General features: G+C 43.9%; 1 protein-coding gene across 1 annotated transcript; it reads right to left on the reverse strand.

The window, feature by feature from the left end:
* Nucleotides 1–704: 704 nt before the first annotated feature.
* On the reverse strand, nucleotides 705–13,169 carry lrrc75ba (leucine rich repeat containing 75Ba). Its single transcript, XM_085787443.1, has 4 exons — nucleotides 12,649–13,169; nucleotides 9,718–9,846; nucleotides 8,682–8,794; nucleotides 705–3,051 (listed from the first exon to the last, which is right to left on the reverse strand). Exons 1-4 carry the CDS (start codon nucleotides 12,928–12,930, stop codon nucleotides 2,445–2,447), a joined length of 1,131 nt encoding a protein of 376 aa, XP_085643569.1. The 5' UTR covers nucleotides 12,931–13,169; the 3' UTR covers nucleotides 705–2,444.
* Between the last annotated feature and the right edge of the window lie 1,584 nt (nucleotides 13,170–14,753).

A 14,753-nucleotide genomic window follows, 5' to 3' on the forward strand; every position in this document is an offset into this window, starting at 1 on the left:
GGCGCATGCTGCAGCTGGAGCAGGATAATCACATCAAACAGTGACTCAGACAAACAGGAGAGCAGTTTCAGAGAAAGTTTGTGAAGAAATATGATGCACCCTCTCTGTCTGCCCTACATGAGATATATTTTCATTTTATACAATAAATAAAATAAATGGCTTCTTCTTCTTCTCAATTTTTGTCAAATTCCAGGAAAATAAATCAGTCCTGAAAGGTAAAGGTCACATAATGAGATCCTGGTGATTTTTGGGGTGGGCTCCGTTGCAGTGTCACATGGTATTTGGACCTCGGGGGGTGTGACAGTCACACTGTGCCCTGACCTTATAGGAGCCACCTGTTGCAAATGCCACATTACCATGTCTGGCAGCAGGAACAAAAGGTTGCCAGGAGAGGATCATGGGTAGGGCCTCATGTGATGACCACCCAGCCTTTCCCTGGTAAACCATGGCAGCTCAGGCGTTTCCCTGACAGCACACAGCACCACAGATGATCTGCTGGCTCTGAAACCGGTACAGTTCTGCCCCAGCCAATCCCAAACAGCTCAGTCTGAGCTCATTTCTTTTATTGCCCTATTTGCAGACTAATCTGCATAAATAAATCCCCTGTTTGTTTCTGTGAGAAGCTGCAGGTCCTGCTCGTGACATAGATATTGCAACCATCCGCCGTGCTCTTTTTCTCAAAATAAAACGAATCACTTCTCGGGTTTGGATCAGAGCTTTTATTGGCAGTCAGTGTTTGGCATGAGACAAATACACACAGGCTACAACAAGGAAGAGTTTGACATCGACACACGAAACATAAACTAGGAACCAAGTGGACAGTGCCTTCCTTCACTCTGGTTAAACATTGGCCATTAAAAGCTGTCTGCTCTGACAGAAAGTTACATTTACTGAGCTGTTTTCTGTTTTGCTGTGTAATCCGCCACATCCCCCTTTTGTTTACTGTTCAAGCTTACAGCAGGAGGTCACTGGGCTCAATTTCATTAGAGTCATTATTATAATTACCGAGTTGGACAAAAGACAAAACACCAAAACAATAGCACAAATTATTACAGCAGTAATCAGACGTTTTACTGTTACAAACACATATAACACACACTTGAACATTTATTATATATCCGATGATGGGTGTTTTCAATGGTCCTTCTAACAATCATCAGCCATTTGGTCATTTTACCTAAGAGAGGTCCGCTTTCAGCTGCTGCGTCGGAAATATCTCATGTACACAGAGTATATGCTATGGAGAAAAATATAAAAAAGAAGATAGTGCCTTAAAGTGCATTGCAGTGTTTCGGTCAGTCTAACTTTATCATTATGTGCTACTGTAGACAGACTCTAACCATCAGATAACAGTCTTCACTGTGTCTCCTAGCAAACACAGGCCCACTGGATTGAAATACATGGAAATGGAAACGTATTCGTGGAGACAAACGGCAGTAGGAAGAGCACAGACTCAGTGGCCCATATTACAGTTGGCTGTGGTGTCATTAATGCACTGAAACACTGTGGTGGTGACTACAACGCTTCAATAATTACAAAGAGGTGAATATCAGCATTTAGGTTAAGTACAAAAAACAATCAGTGACAGCTATCCATTGTTGAGTCCTACCTGTTGTCTTCTAAGATTGCTTTGTTCACCAAAAGTGCACAAAAATAGCCTGTGGAAACACAACAGAGCCATGTTTTGTGTCCTCATTTACATCTACACAAGGGCTGCGTGGGTATTCACAAGTGGACATTTGGAAAGGGGGGGAAAACGCAAAAAGTCTTGACCTAGCAGTTTTGCCGGCGTCACGTGACAGGTCGTCGGCTGTATAGTCTGTTGAACTTGTGTCATAGCTTTTGTTGAGAGATTAACAGAGAACACACAATGTGGAGCTAGGCCCTGCCTGCCAGAGATAGTCTCAGTCCTGGTAGAGAACCCAGAGGGACCCACTGTTTCCAAACTAACTCCAGCTCCACTTCAGCTACCGCAGGGATGCTGCTCCTCCATCCAACCAACTGATCCAAACCTCCTTGGGACTGGCTCCTCAGCTGCCACTACCACAGAGAGAGAGAGAGAGGGGGCGAGAGAGAGAGAGAGAGATAGAGGGGGAGAGAGAGAGAGAGAGAGAGAGAGCGAGCGAGCACCGGTTCATTAACTCTTCCAGCCCCCCTCCAATGAAACCGCACCTTGCCCCCAAGAGCACCATCCACCAACACAGTAAGTCCACTGTTGTGACTGTCACTATCTTGTGTGGGTTAACTCAGAGATGGTTAGGAATAGCTTGATAGCCGTGTCGCGACGAGAAGTTCACAATGTGGGCAGCGGGTCTCCCTCGTGCCTCAAAGGGTGAGCGGGCTCGTGGTGTGAGGGCGAGAGGACGAAGGAAGTAACAGAGTGCTGTGGAGTGGGACCACGTTTCATCCGCAGTGGGAAGAGCCTCGCGGAGAAAAACACCTCATCACCTCTCACAGTAGTGAAGGGTGAAGTCTTTGGAGAGCTGCTTCTCCCCTAAACCCCACGGCTCCAGCTCCAGTTTGTTCCCCATGTCGTCCTCCTCGTCCTCCGCCTCTTCCTCCTCCTCCTCCTCCTCCTCGTAATGGCTGGGCTCCTCGATGGAAGTCTCTAGGTGGTAGCAGTAGGGCTGGCCCTCTGTGTACTCGTAGATGGTGGGCAAGCTGCTCTTCAGGCTGCAGCGCCGACGTAGCGCCACCAGCAGCGGCTGCGGCATGGTGAAAATATCCACGTTGTTGCCCAGGTCGATCCAGGCCAGGCTGGAGAACTTCTTGGGGTCTTTGAGCATCTCGGTCAGGTCTTTGAGGATAGCCAGGGTGAGGCGGTTGCCGTTGAGAGCCAGGGTGCTGAGTTTGGGCAGCGAGGCCAGAAGGGGCAGGAGGAGCTTCAGGTTCTCATCCTGGAGCTCGGTGAAGCTGATGTCCACCGCCACCACCGTGTCTCTGTTGTTTTGGAGGTAGAAGGCGACTTGTCGGACGTCGCGAGTGGACAGAGGGATGCCGGACAGGTCCACAGAGTCACTGGACAGCTTCTTCTGTAGGGTTGTCTTAAGACTGTTGGGGAACACAGGGAAAAATAAAGTGGTATTACTCAGATGAGTTCGTAACAACAAAAAGCAGATTACAGTTTTTACTTTTAGATGGAAGCATCTTAGAATGATCTGTGACTTTAGAACAAGGCACTAGTTTTGTGTTGTGTTTCCTGTGATGTACAAAGGAGGGGGTGACTGGGCTGGTTCAGAGCGGAAGGCTGACACAGAGACTCCAGCATGGGGATTTAATAGTGTAAACAGAGGAGCCAAAACATCCGAGTGAGCCAGGAGCTTGAGCCTAAAGCTCTGAAGGCCAGGAGCGCAGAGCTCCTTATAGCACACAGCAGTTTACTGCTTAAAAGATAAACCTTGAGGTGTTTTAGAAACAGGATGAAACTTGAATAGAAGATGGTTGGCCACTACATTTTTAGCATAGGAGAGAAAAAAAGATGCTTTCTTTGTAAAAGCTGCAATAACTCAGGAAATACATGAGAAAATGCTACGAATGAGTTTTTGCTATTGTCGCCAGTAAAAGAGTCATGTTGTGTGTTGATTTGTTTCTTCTATTATACCAAGATGTCTCCAAAACCTGACAACAAAAGCTTGGTGAATTGAGGCCAGAGAACTTTCTCGTACATTGATTTAAGCAAAGTACAGCTAATTCCTTATGCACCACCTCATCACAGCTACACAACCACTTTCATGATGGAACATGGTTTTAAATTTCTCTGTCTGACAATCAGAGAACACTTTATGATATAGAGTAGGATTTATTGTGTATTCTTGTCACCTAAATGACCTAAAGTCACTATGACTTCATGTGATTAGTTAATACTTAATAGATCATCAATTAAGGAACTTTAAATCACAGCTAATTCATACATGAATTTCTTACATGTATAACTGCTGAAAATGGCTGAACCTACTTACGTAGACTCCTTTAAAAAGCCTAATTTGGTGCCATATAAATTAATGTGTGTCATTAATTGGTGATCCATTAGAGATCACATAAACTAATCATGTGTTAATGACCAACAGGAGTAGGTGCTTACAAGAAATCATAATGAATCAAGCATTAGCTAAGCATTACTTAAACATATGGTCTGTGCCCTTATTAAAAAGTGTCACTTGATTGTCTATTAGTGAATATTTTAATGCAGATTAAACATTTAGAAATGATTAAAAAAGAGGTTTAGAGGATTGTGTAACTGTGGCTGAGGTGAGCTGGCTCCAGCTGCTGCCTTGTTGTGTCTGGGTGATTTTTTGTTGTTGTTGTGTCTGAGACATTGTATTGATTTATAAAACGTATGTCAGTCACTGAAGGAGGCTGTATTGGATGTGTGAATAAGGAGCCATAAGGATGAGTTTTCTGGTGCATGCACTCAGCACAAACCTCTGAAAACCTTAAGGTGCTTTGAGGATAAGTGGTAACACAAGCAGGATTTGACTGCATGTGAATAGAAGTGATACCTTTCTGTAGCATTAGCTATTGCTTTACACTGTAGATGAAAAATATGTCTGCATTATTTATGCTCTCCGTTGCCCTTGTTTCCAGTCAATCCCATTTACCGGCGCCTGTTTTTCTCCCCGCGAGGATGCGGTGTGTTTAACTGGAGCTGCTACTGAATGGCCCGTAACGCTGATTTGGTGTCAGGGTGAATTATAACATCCTCCAGCGCCCAGTGACTTACTGTGACATTCACTGCAGTACCTGTCACTTGTGATGCTTTAAAGTGTTTTTTGGTCACACTGAAGATGGATGTGCCCTCAGCAGCACCCACAGCTTCATTTTAGAAACAGGTGATGGGCTGATGAGCACACACGTTTGAATTAATTTCAACAAGACAAAAAAAAAGAGTTGAAAACGTTGCTTACAAAGCCAGGATAAAGTGGAGTTTAATCAGCTTTTGAGTGCAGACTCTATCAGATTAAGACATTTGTCAAGGCTGCCGCATCTTTAGCGAAGTCTTGCGAGCCACACTCCCCTCCCTATTGTCTGGCCTCGCCAGCGTTTTATAATTGCCTGAAACCTCATCTTCAAGTCCTAATGACCTGGCAGCGACTCTCTGCAGGTGTGAATGAGTTTTGATCACACAGCTCCCTCCTTTTCAGACCGACACGTCTTTTTGAGCTCAAGAGGCATGAAAAATGGCGGTCTGCAGTGTCCTCTCAGGAAGCCTCCCCCATCTTTCCTCCAGATCCATTTGATACCAGGAAACAAGAGTGTTGCTGATAACTTTTCAGAGAATGGCTTTTTTTAGTCTTTGCATTTGTGAGGACAATGGCAAAGGGTTCAATTTTAAATAGGTTCAGTGATTAAAAAAGGTGAAAAAAGAAATGCTGCAGAGGTTCTGCGCTGTGCATCAAATCACATTCAATACATGTTTCTAAGTGAATGTTCACAGCAGCGAGCAGAGGAGAAAATAATCCCCTCCTGCTCTAACAACAGACTGAAGCCAGTAATAACACAAATGGCATCAACATTTTAGTAACAGTGCTTATTAACTAAATTCACAATTACATTATCTAATAAATATCTTTTACATAATTAATTAATCAATTAAGATTTACATCATACGGTAATGAAGCCATACTTGGTATTCTGGGTTAAGTACTGAGGAAGTAGCAGAGCACATCCCTAGTATTCATGTGTGGCTCATCAGTCGCTGTGTGTCAGTGATTTAATATAATGAGGCAGCGTTTGAATTCAGTCAGCGTAAATCAAATCACTCTCGTAATTTATAAATATTCATACCTGCAGGGTCATCTGATGCTAATTGAGATGAGGGGAAATGCTATTTAAACAAATAAGGACACTTTCTGCTCGTGTTAACAAGTGTGTGGATAATGACAGAAGTAATAAAAGTTCCATTTTATCTCAACTTTAAATACGTATTAAAGTATTTTCCAGGAATTCATTCGCTCCTTAGCTCTACCCTGGATTATTACTGCGTAGCTCACACCTTTTATTTATTTATTTATTTTTTCAGAGTACTTCACATTCGAGCTTTGCTTTGTTAGTCATTTCAGTCCTCTGACAGCTGAAACCAAACAGTAAAGAGAGACACGAGATGAGATGAGTCTCATCACATCTGCTCCTCAGCATTTCATTTACATTTTCGGTTTATTTTCTGCTGTATTATATCTGGCAACCTGCACAAAGGAAGGTGAGGGTGCACATACTCAGGGTGAAATCACTGCATTGTCCTTCCATGATACAGGAAATCCAACCTCACACTCCACAGCCCAGATCAGTAACGCAGCACCTGCATGCAAATACCACCTCCATATCTTTCTGTGTGGTTTTAGTTTTGGTGGAAACCTCCTGGAGAGCTGCTGTGAGCACTTTGTTTTCCTGGCAGAGGACTTGAAGCTGAGACGATGTGTAAAATGACTCATGTGCCCCTGAGGAAGCTTTAATGTGCATCGTAAGCCACAGTGCACAATATATTGTACATTAGTGAATTTGAGAGGAAAAAGCAGAAGATTTATTATGCAGGTGATGGAGAAAGTAATGTGGAAACTAAAATGATAGTGCCCACTGAATTATTATTTCTGTATTTCTTGTTTCTCAGCATTCAGGTGACAAAGGAGGGGGGTGTTTATGAACAAAAATAAAGCTGATGCAACAGGAAGACAGCCGTGTGAGAACTGGAGTGAAAAAAGGTCACCAAAGTGTCGGCAATTGTTACGCTTAAATGAAATGACCCTTAAGGTGGGAGCGCCTCGGCAGCATTTCTGGGTCACTGCCTCCATCAAACCAGTTGTTGAGCACTTTTGCTCAAGTGTTAAAAAAAAAAGAAGAAAACATTTTGAACAAAAACCAAATAAACTAGTTAGATAGATTAACGGGATTAGCGAGATTCAGACATTAATGCAGTGTGGCATTCCAGTCAGAAATGTGTGTACAGTATTTAGAGCGAGCGGTGTGTGCTGCTAATGCTGGATAATGAAGGGATGAGGAAGGACTGAGCTGCTTCTGTTTCCTCTGGGTACAGAGGAACCTCACAGAGGTCAGCTTGTTGCATGTTTTCATAGATGAAGGCATTTTGCCTGCAGTTGGACAGAGATGGAAGTGAAAAGGGGGTAAAATCCAGAATAAAGTCATTCCCTTTTATTGTTAATGAGAACAGGTAAATCCTTTGGATTTTGATGAGGGAATTGTTCAACATACTGGAAAACACACTTAATTGCTTATGATAGCACTCTCATGTCTGTACTATATCACAGAGGAAAGGGCTCTGTTCTGAAGTAAGAAATAAAAAAAGAACAGAGAAAGTTTGTACAATGTTATGCCAAGCTAAACTATGCTATGCTAAGCTTCCTTAGCTTCCTGCTGGCTGTAGATTGAGCATACAGACACAAGAGTGGTATAAATGTTTTCATCTAAGAAAGTGAGTGAGTAAATTTACCCCACCCCCACCCCATGCAGCCCACAGGACAACACTACCACACAACTGGCTGCAGCCTGCTGCTTTCTTTAATAAGAGTAAATGGGAAACGATCTGCGCACCCAGGGACTTATCACACAGCTGCTTCAACCAAAGTGTTAAGGCAGACACACCAGAGACTGAGGTGAATTTCCTTTTCACAGGCAGCAGCAGACTGACCGTGTCTCGTCTCTTTCCAGCGTTGACAGGTGTTTGTTCATGAGCGCAGAGGCAGGCGAGGCTGTCAGAGCACACTTCTGTATTAATATTCTGTTTTAGGGTGGATTTTTGTTTTAATGATTCATGCTGCTCCTGCTGTTTCAGCCGATGTCAGACTCTGTCTGTCTCTCTGCAGGTTTGAAGCCAACAATATGACTATGTAAAAAAAAAAGGAAAAAGGCCCCTCAGCTATAGGAATTTAGCAATCGTATATATCTGCTTGTTTCCCGAGATGCTGTCAGAGTCCGTTAAATCCAGCATCTTTTTCTTTTCCGGGCTGAGCTTAAGCGTCCACCAGCACAACAAAGCCCTGCATGATCATGTGCAGCTCAACAGTGAAGGATCTGATCCTGCCAATATTTCTTCTCTTCTCCTCAGATTGTGCATGTTGATACCTCTGACTGACTCATAATGGACCTGCCTCATCTCACCGTGTTTGCATTGTCTCCTTGTCAATCCTGAGATTATTTTCATCTCCAGAAAATGAACACATTATGTACGGCGTCTAACCGGCTGTAGAATAGGTAATTACACTGGAGAGAATTATGATAGCCCGTTTCTGTTCATGAATAGGATTACCAAGCAACACCTAGGCACAAAAAAAAAACTATTTGTGCACGACTACATTCTCTTGTTGTCATTTGCACATCAAAAGCAATTCAGTCTTTCATCAAGATGATGCAATTATATTTTAAATACCCCCCCCCCCCAAGCTTTTCTTCAGCAAACAGATGGACAAATTTGTTGCTGTGCCACTTTTGAAGAGAGATAGGCCAATGGCAACGCACATCCACTGCACAGACCCGACCACTTAAAAAAGAGAGATGATTGACAGCTGTGGTTACCATGACGTTCCCATCAGGTCAGCCTGTGGCCAGCTCTGTCCTAGTTCAATGTCAGCTACAAAGATGGAAATCTCACAGCTCGACACGGAGCAGAGCCTGTTCTCTGTTGTGCGGAGCTGCAGATTTATGACAGACTGATGTCTGGACAGAAGGCTTACCAGGCCTGGGATTTCCGTCTGGACATGCTCTGCCTCAGCCACTTTGAGTGCGGGGTCAGGTGGTAGATCAGCTGTCTGCAAATCTTATCCGAAGACTTTATGGTGTCTGCGTCCTGTAGACCAGAGCAGACAGAGCGTTTTTGGACACAAAAGACTCGGAGTTGTGAAGCAGAAGCTTTACAAAATGAGATTTTCTGCTTGTGTGTGCAGAGAAAACATCTTAACAATGCTTTATTTCACACCATCCAGCCTTTAAACCCTACAAAGTCTCCTCCTTATCAACCTGAACTTCTTTCACATGGAAAGAATAATAATAATAAAAAAAGGTTTGTTATAATTCAAGATACCCTGAGCTGGGCCTGAACAAAACACAATTTCGGTGCCTTGCTGGGGGAAGAAAATCTAATCACATGCAGCGTTCATCGAAGGGGAAAACACAGGAAGTACAGAGGAGAGGTGAGATTTGACACAGCCACTGGCAAACACTGGCAATTTCAGTTCATTAACCATGTCGTGGCCCACATCCAAATAATTCAATATTCACTGTTGGGGGTTGAAACATACTGAGTTATGAATTCATCTGTCTGCACAAAACAACTGTTTTCAATCAGAGAGCTCTGTCTGCGGATTTCTCAAGGGTTATCACTTGTACTTTTGCAGATATTCACAGGTTCTTCAGGCTTATGAGTTTTTTGGTATGAGAGCTCAAGATGGAAAACAATCCAACAAAATGTATTTGATACATATTTCTAGGATTCATACTGTACTGAGCAGTTAGTCTCATATCTAGCCCCTCAAAAGTAAAAAGCAGCTGCAGGATTTCTCTCAACTGTCCGTCTGTAGAAATTAAGTCGATAACATCCACTGATTAGATTTGCATTCATCTTGATTACTTCAGAAAGAGAAAAGAAAGAAACCAGAAGGGGGAGACTGTTGGAGAATGCTTTCTTTTGCAGAATACCGTGTCAAGACTGTTTTCTGCTTTCCCCTGGTAGTCTGTGAGTGTTATGGGAAGGATGATGCAATAAAAACCGACCTTCTTAGGACACTGCATCTCTCGAGCCAGGCTTAGCAGCAGCTCATGTGAGATGGGGTCCACCAGGTTGAGGAAGGCAGCGTTTTTGTACAAGATGTCGTTGAGTGAGGTGCCTTCCAAACCCAGATCCTACCAAAACACAACCAGAAAATGACAAGGATCAAAATCAACAAAAAAAAACATCCTGCAGTTGCAATTAAATAAACAATTAAAGTGTGTAGTGGAGCTGAGAAGAGAAAGAATGCATTAGTGATGGAAATGGGCCTCTGCTGTGTCAAGGGCAATGTGACTTGAAATGGAAAGATAAAAGAAATGTTTTGTTTTAAATATTCATTAAAGGAGACAGCAAGCTTTTTCATCTACAGCAGGAGTGAAATCTGGAGGGAGTTACATATATAATCACACCTCCATGGCACCCAGCCACAGCGCATCCCAACATGCAACAGCACATGCTGTCTGCATAAACAAGACCACTTTGAGAACTACGCATGCTGTGTGCTGTCATTCAAAACCCTCCAGAAACCCCAAAATGTATGAAATCCCTTAGAAACATGCTGTTTTCCACCTACATGCATTTTTTTTTTCTTGGTGCATCATTCTTTTCACCGTGGCACTAAAAATGATTTTGACTGAATGTCATTCAAAATTCTGAACAAGACATAAATAGATTTCCAGAGAGGTCAGAGCTGACAGCTGTCGAGTAAGCTTACTCATAAATATGACAAATCCAGAAGCATCTGCAGTAAAAACAAATCAAAGTGACTAAAAGGAGCAGATTTCTGATGACCTTTTGATTGTGATGAGACAAGCAACAATCAGCAGCGCAGCTCCGTGTCCTGAACTGCACAATCTCCCTCCATTAACACGTCCATCCTCCAGGTGCCACAGAGGCAGAACCACCACCACCACCAGCAGCACTTGTGCAGCCCATGCAACTTTAATGAGAGAGGAAAGCTTGTGAGACACAGTGTGCTCACACCTGTGCACACAAACTGTTTTTTTTTTCCCTCTCTCTCTCTCTCTCTCTCGAGCACAATTGGCATTGATTATAATAGACAGTTTGAGTGGGAGGTTGGCAGCTTCACATTATTGGCTCCCCTTTTAACAAGGGCAACAGTAAACAGACTGAACCCAAGGCGGGAGAGAAGCTGCTTCTGCCCTTCTGAGAAACAAGGTATAAAAATATCTCCCCATCTGAGTTTAGACACGATCAATTGTCATGTGTGAAGCGCAGCATGAAACCACGAATCCTCGCCATATCTGCGGCAGAACTCAGATCTTTTTCGTATCTGGAGCAGAGCTCGCTGTTACACACCAATTAACTGTGCCACAAACTCCTTTTTGAATTCAGAGAACAGAAATCTCTCAGAAATCTCTCCGTGCTCTGCCCGCGACACTGTGAGTAAAGATAAAGTAAGGCTTATTTAATAAAAGTGGAGCTCATTTAGAGGAAGCGAGCCCGTGTCCCCTGTGATGTGGCTGTCATGGAGCCTGGGCTGGCTAGTTTATCTCATCGGCTTGATTAAGGATGTTCCACTCTCTCCCGTGTCAAGGCTTCAGAGTAATTAATGCTGGATTGGCTGACAGCTAAAAGACAGAGGAAGGCCTGAGGGAAAGCAAACAAATGAGATCACCAAGGCTGCTGTCACATCTTCAATGCACCTACATATTCTTTTACACCTCTCAATGCTACGCTACGTATCCCACAGCAGGTGAGAGGAGACTTTAAAAACAAACTGCTTCATTTAGTACGGTGGAGATGGATTAACTCTAGGTCATGACTACAATATCTATTTATAACTACTGTCATGTTCAAATGAAAAGTGCATCAGATGTACAGCAACAAATGTCAGTGTTTTATTTTATTTTATTAAAAACAATTGAAAACTTTTTTTTTGCCTTGATGACAGTGCATTTTTGATCTGGTCCAGCTGGCTTTTCAGACTTCCATCAACCCAAGAGGCTAAAAAGTGCCTCAACTCATGGAAACAACAAGTCATCTTCTATGAAAAACAGGTGGAGCAAAACAATGTATGAAAGAGCCGCCACTAAAGCAGTGACAGAGGTCTACATTTTCATTTCTGTGACCTTCTTCCTCTGAATAAGAGTTAATAAAGCCTTTTGGATAAGAATAATGTTTTGTATTGTGGTATACACAGGACTCCAGGGCTTACATTGTTGCTGCTGGAGCACAGGCCATTACACAGAGAGAGAGAGGGAGAGAGAGAGAGATGAGGAGTGGAGGGGGCAGGTCTCTATTAGAACAGCCTGAGGAGGAGAGAGGTGAGACTCTGGCCACAGTGGAGGCAACAAAGACAGATGTAGAGCGGATGGACGACTGTTTGCTCGTGGCAAAACCCACATCCCATCTGATCTGAGGACAGTGAAATATGGGACGAGGCGATGACACACACACACACACACACACACACACAGCACGCAGTTCGACCACGTTCCTTATTTTAGACTGCATGTTATCCCTTCAAATCAAATGTCAACATGCGGCATGTCAGCCCACTGGGAGAGAGGACGCTGTGTTGAGTCACATGCTGCGTCTGTCACTGAGACAATGTGTCACAGGTACACGGCTCTGCCACGGGCCTACTTCCTACACACACACACACACACTCCTGGAGGAAGAGTGGCCGCAGCAGCCAGGCCATGCTGTGCAGACTCATCTCATGGGGATATAAAGATGAGGGGGGGTAAAGGGTGGACTGGGCTGGGGTCAGAGGTCAGAGGGTGAAGGAGGCACTTGTGGAAGTGCAGGACACATCAAAGTGCATTAACACACGCAAGGAGCACTTGCCTTGCTCTCCATCTGTTGCTTTAGGTGAAGGATGTTTATCTGCATCAGAGCAGGCTGGCAGCAGCAGTGCACGTAGTGTGTGTGTGTGTGTGCGCAGTGTGTTTGTTGGAGGTTGTGCTTACCTTCCTCAGTAATTTGAGCACGTCGGTTGCCTGCTCAATCCTGCGGTCGCGGAGCAGCTTCTGTATCTCCTTGATCCAAGTGACTCTCCTCATGTAGGGGCTGTGGTTAGTCCTCCGCAGCATCCCAGGCAGCTTGTCTGATTTCAGCATCAGTGCAAACAGAAAGTCCCCCCCGCCCCGGCTGCCCCTGTCGCTCTCTCCGGTGCCATCCAGAAGCTTGCGTCGCTTTTTGGAGAAATTCTCATTGTCCAGGCTGCTCTGCCTGCTGAGTCTGGAACCCATGTTGGTTGTTGTTGTTTTTTTTTTTCTTTCTTTCTAGACGCAGGCAGTGTTCGTGCTGCAGCTCAGACAATTATTAGCACAAGGAAACCCCCCATGATCAGCCACAGTTGTTGTTCAGCCAGCGGATGCTCCTCAGTGGATGGATCTGGTAGAAAACAGCGCCGTGCTGTCTGGCGCTGCGTTTACCGCCTGGCTGTCCGTCAGCAGCAGACTGATCCGGCTGCGGAACGACACAATATCACCACGACACCAGTCTATTTTGTCACCATTGTGTCTCGCTCCGGCCACACGTTGCTGTTGTGACCGTGGTACGTGAGCCTGGCTGTGTTGATGAGGATGATGCTCCGGCGCGGCTTCATCCTCCGACCACCGTCTCTCTCTCGCTCTACGCTGCTGTTGAGGTTCGTGCAACGTGGAGCGTCCGACCAATCCCATCATGGTGCCCGCTGTGCGTCTCTCCTCCAAGGCTCCAACCCCCCCCCCCCCCTCTGTCTCTCTGTAGCTACAAGGAAGAATAAAAGAGCCGAGGATGTCAGTGTTGTTTTTCTTTGTTAGACACCCGTGCTGCACAATTAGATAAATCAAGTAGAGCTGGTGGTGCTCAGTATAACTCTCAATTTCATAAAACTCCAATTTTCAGACTATTTTTGATTCACCCTTCAGAAAGCCCCAAAGTTTGTCTTTTTTTCCCCCCTCCTAAGTGCTTTTTGCTTTTGGCCTTGGATGAATATGAACTTGTCTTTTGGCAGTCTTGCTGTCAGTCAGCTGTTGCATGAGCTGTCAGGTCCTATTTGCATCTGCCGTGAATCCACTACACTATTGTCATCCTTTGAAGAACATCCATGTCCCAGTGTACCTTTCTGTCATGTGGATCACTATCTTGTTCAGAGACCTGCAGGCGGACTAAAAGGGGGACTCAGGGGGGCTTTCAGCTCTCAGTTCAGACATTTCACATTCCCCTAACCCCCACACACACCTGCACTGCAGGAGATGAAATCACTGCAAACATAAATGTTGCTTTTGCAGACTGCACTGAATCCAATCTTATCAAAGGGCTGATGGTGTGGTGTTGGTCCACCTCTGTGCTCTCCTGCTTTGTTTTCAGGACAGGTCAAGTCTGTTACTCTTCAGAGGTGGCACCAGGATCTCAGGCTTTACTAGTACACTCTATTCTAATCCTCTGTGTTATCATCACAAGAGTGAAGTAGCATTATGTAAACATAATCCTCTGATTTATTGTTGTAAAACTAAATTATGTAAACAGAATGGCGTAAACCCTGGTTTTATCATAATTGAGCAAACAGGCTAAGTTTAGCAACATGTAAGCCACAAATAAAAACCTATTCTGGCAATGCCAGTATTTATCTTACTTGTGTGCAGTTTGTAGACTAAACTAAAATATGAGAAGACAATTCAGAATATAAAGAATTTTGTTTTTCATTTACTATGAAGTGGCCTATACTTAATTTTGCTCAGCTGTGTTTAATGGTGGCCCTAAATGACTTTATTAGTCTATATCATTTGTTGAGTTATGTAGTTAATCCCAAATGTTTCCAACAATTTTCAAAACCCAGAGAAATCTGTCATTTCAATCAAGGTCAGTGTTGTTTCATTTGGTCACAGATGTCATATCCTCTCGAAGCATGCCTCAAAGAGATGTTTGTCAGAAGATGGCAGACTTTACTTTTATATTTATTATATATTTAAAGCTACTTTTTAATGATACTCTTTACACAACTTGGTTGTTTTTAAATATACATTCGAGCCAGGTGATATTTGTCACAAATCTGAACATAGCTTCTCTCACAGTGTTTTTACCACTG

The sequence above is a fragment of the Trachurus japonicus genome, chromosome 9 (genome assembly GCF_045865225.1).
Source record: "Trachurus japonicus isolate A0001 chromosome 9, Traja_1.0".
In the NCBI taxonomy this organism is placed as follows: Eukaryota; Metazoa; Chordata; class Actinopteri; order Carangiformes; family Carangidae; genus Trachurus; species Trachurus japonicus.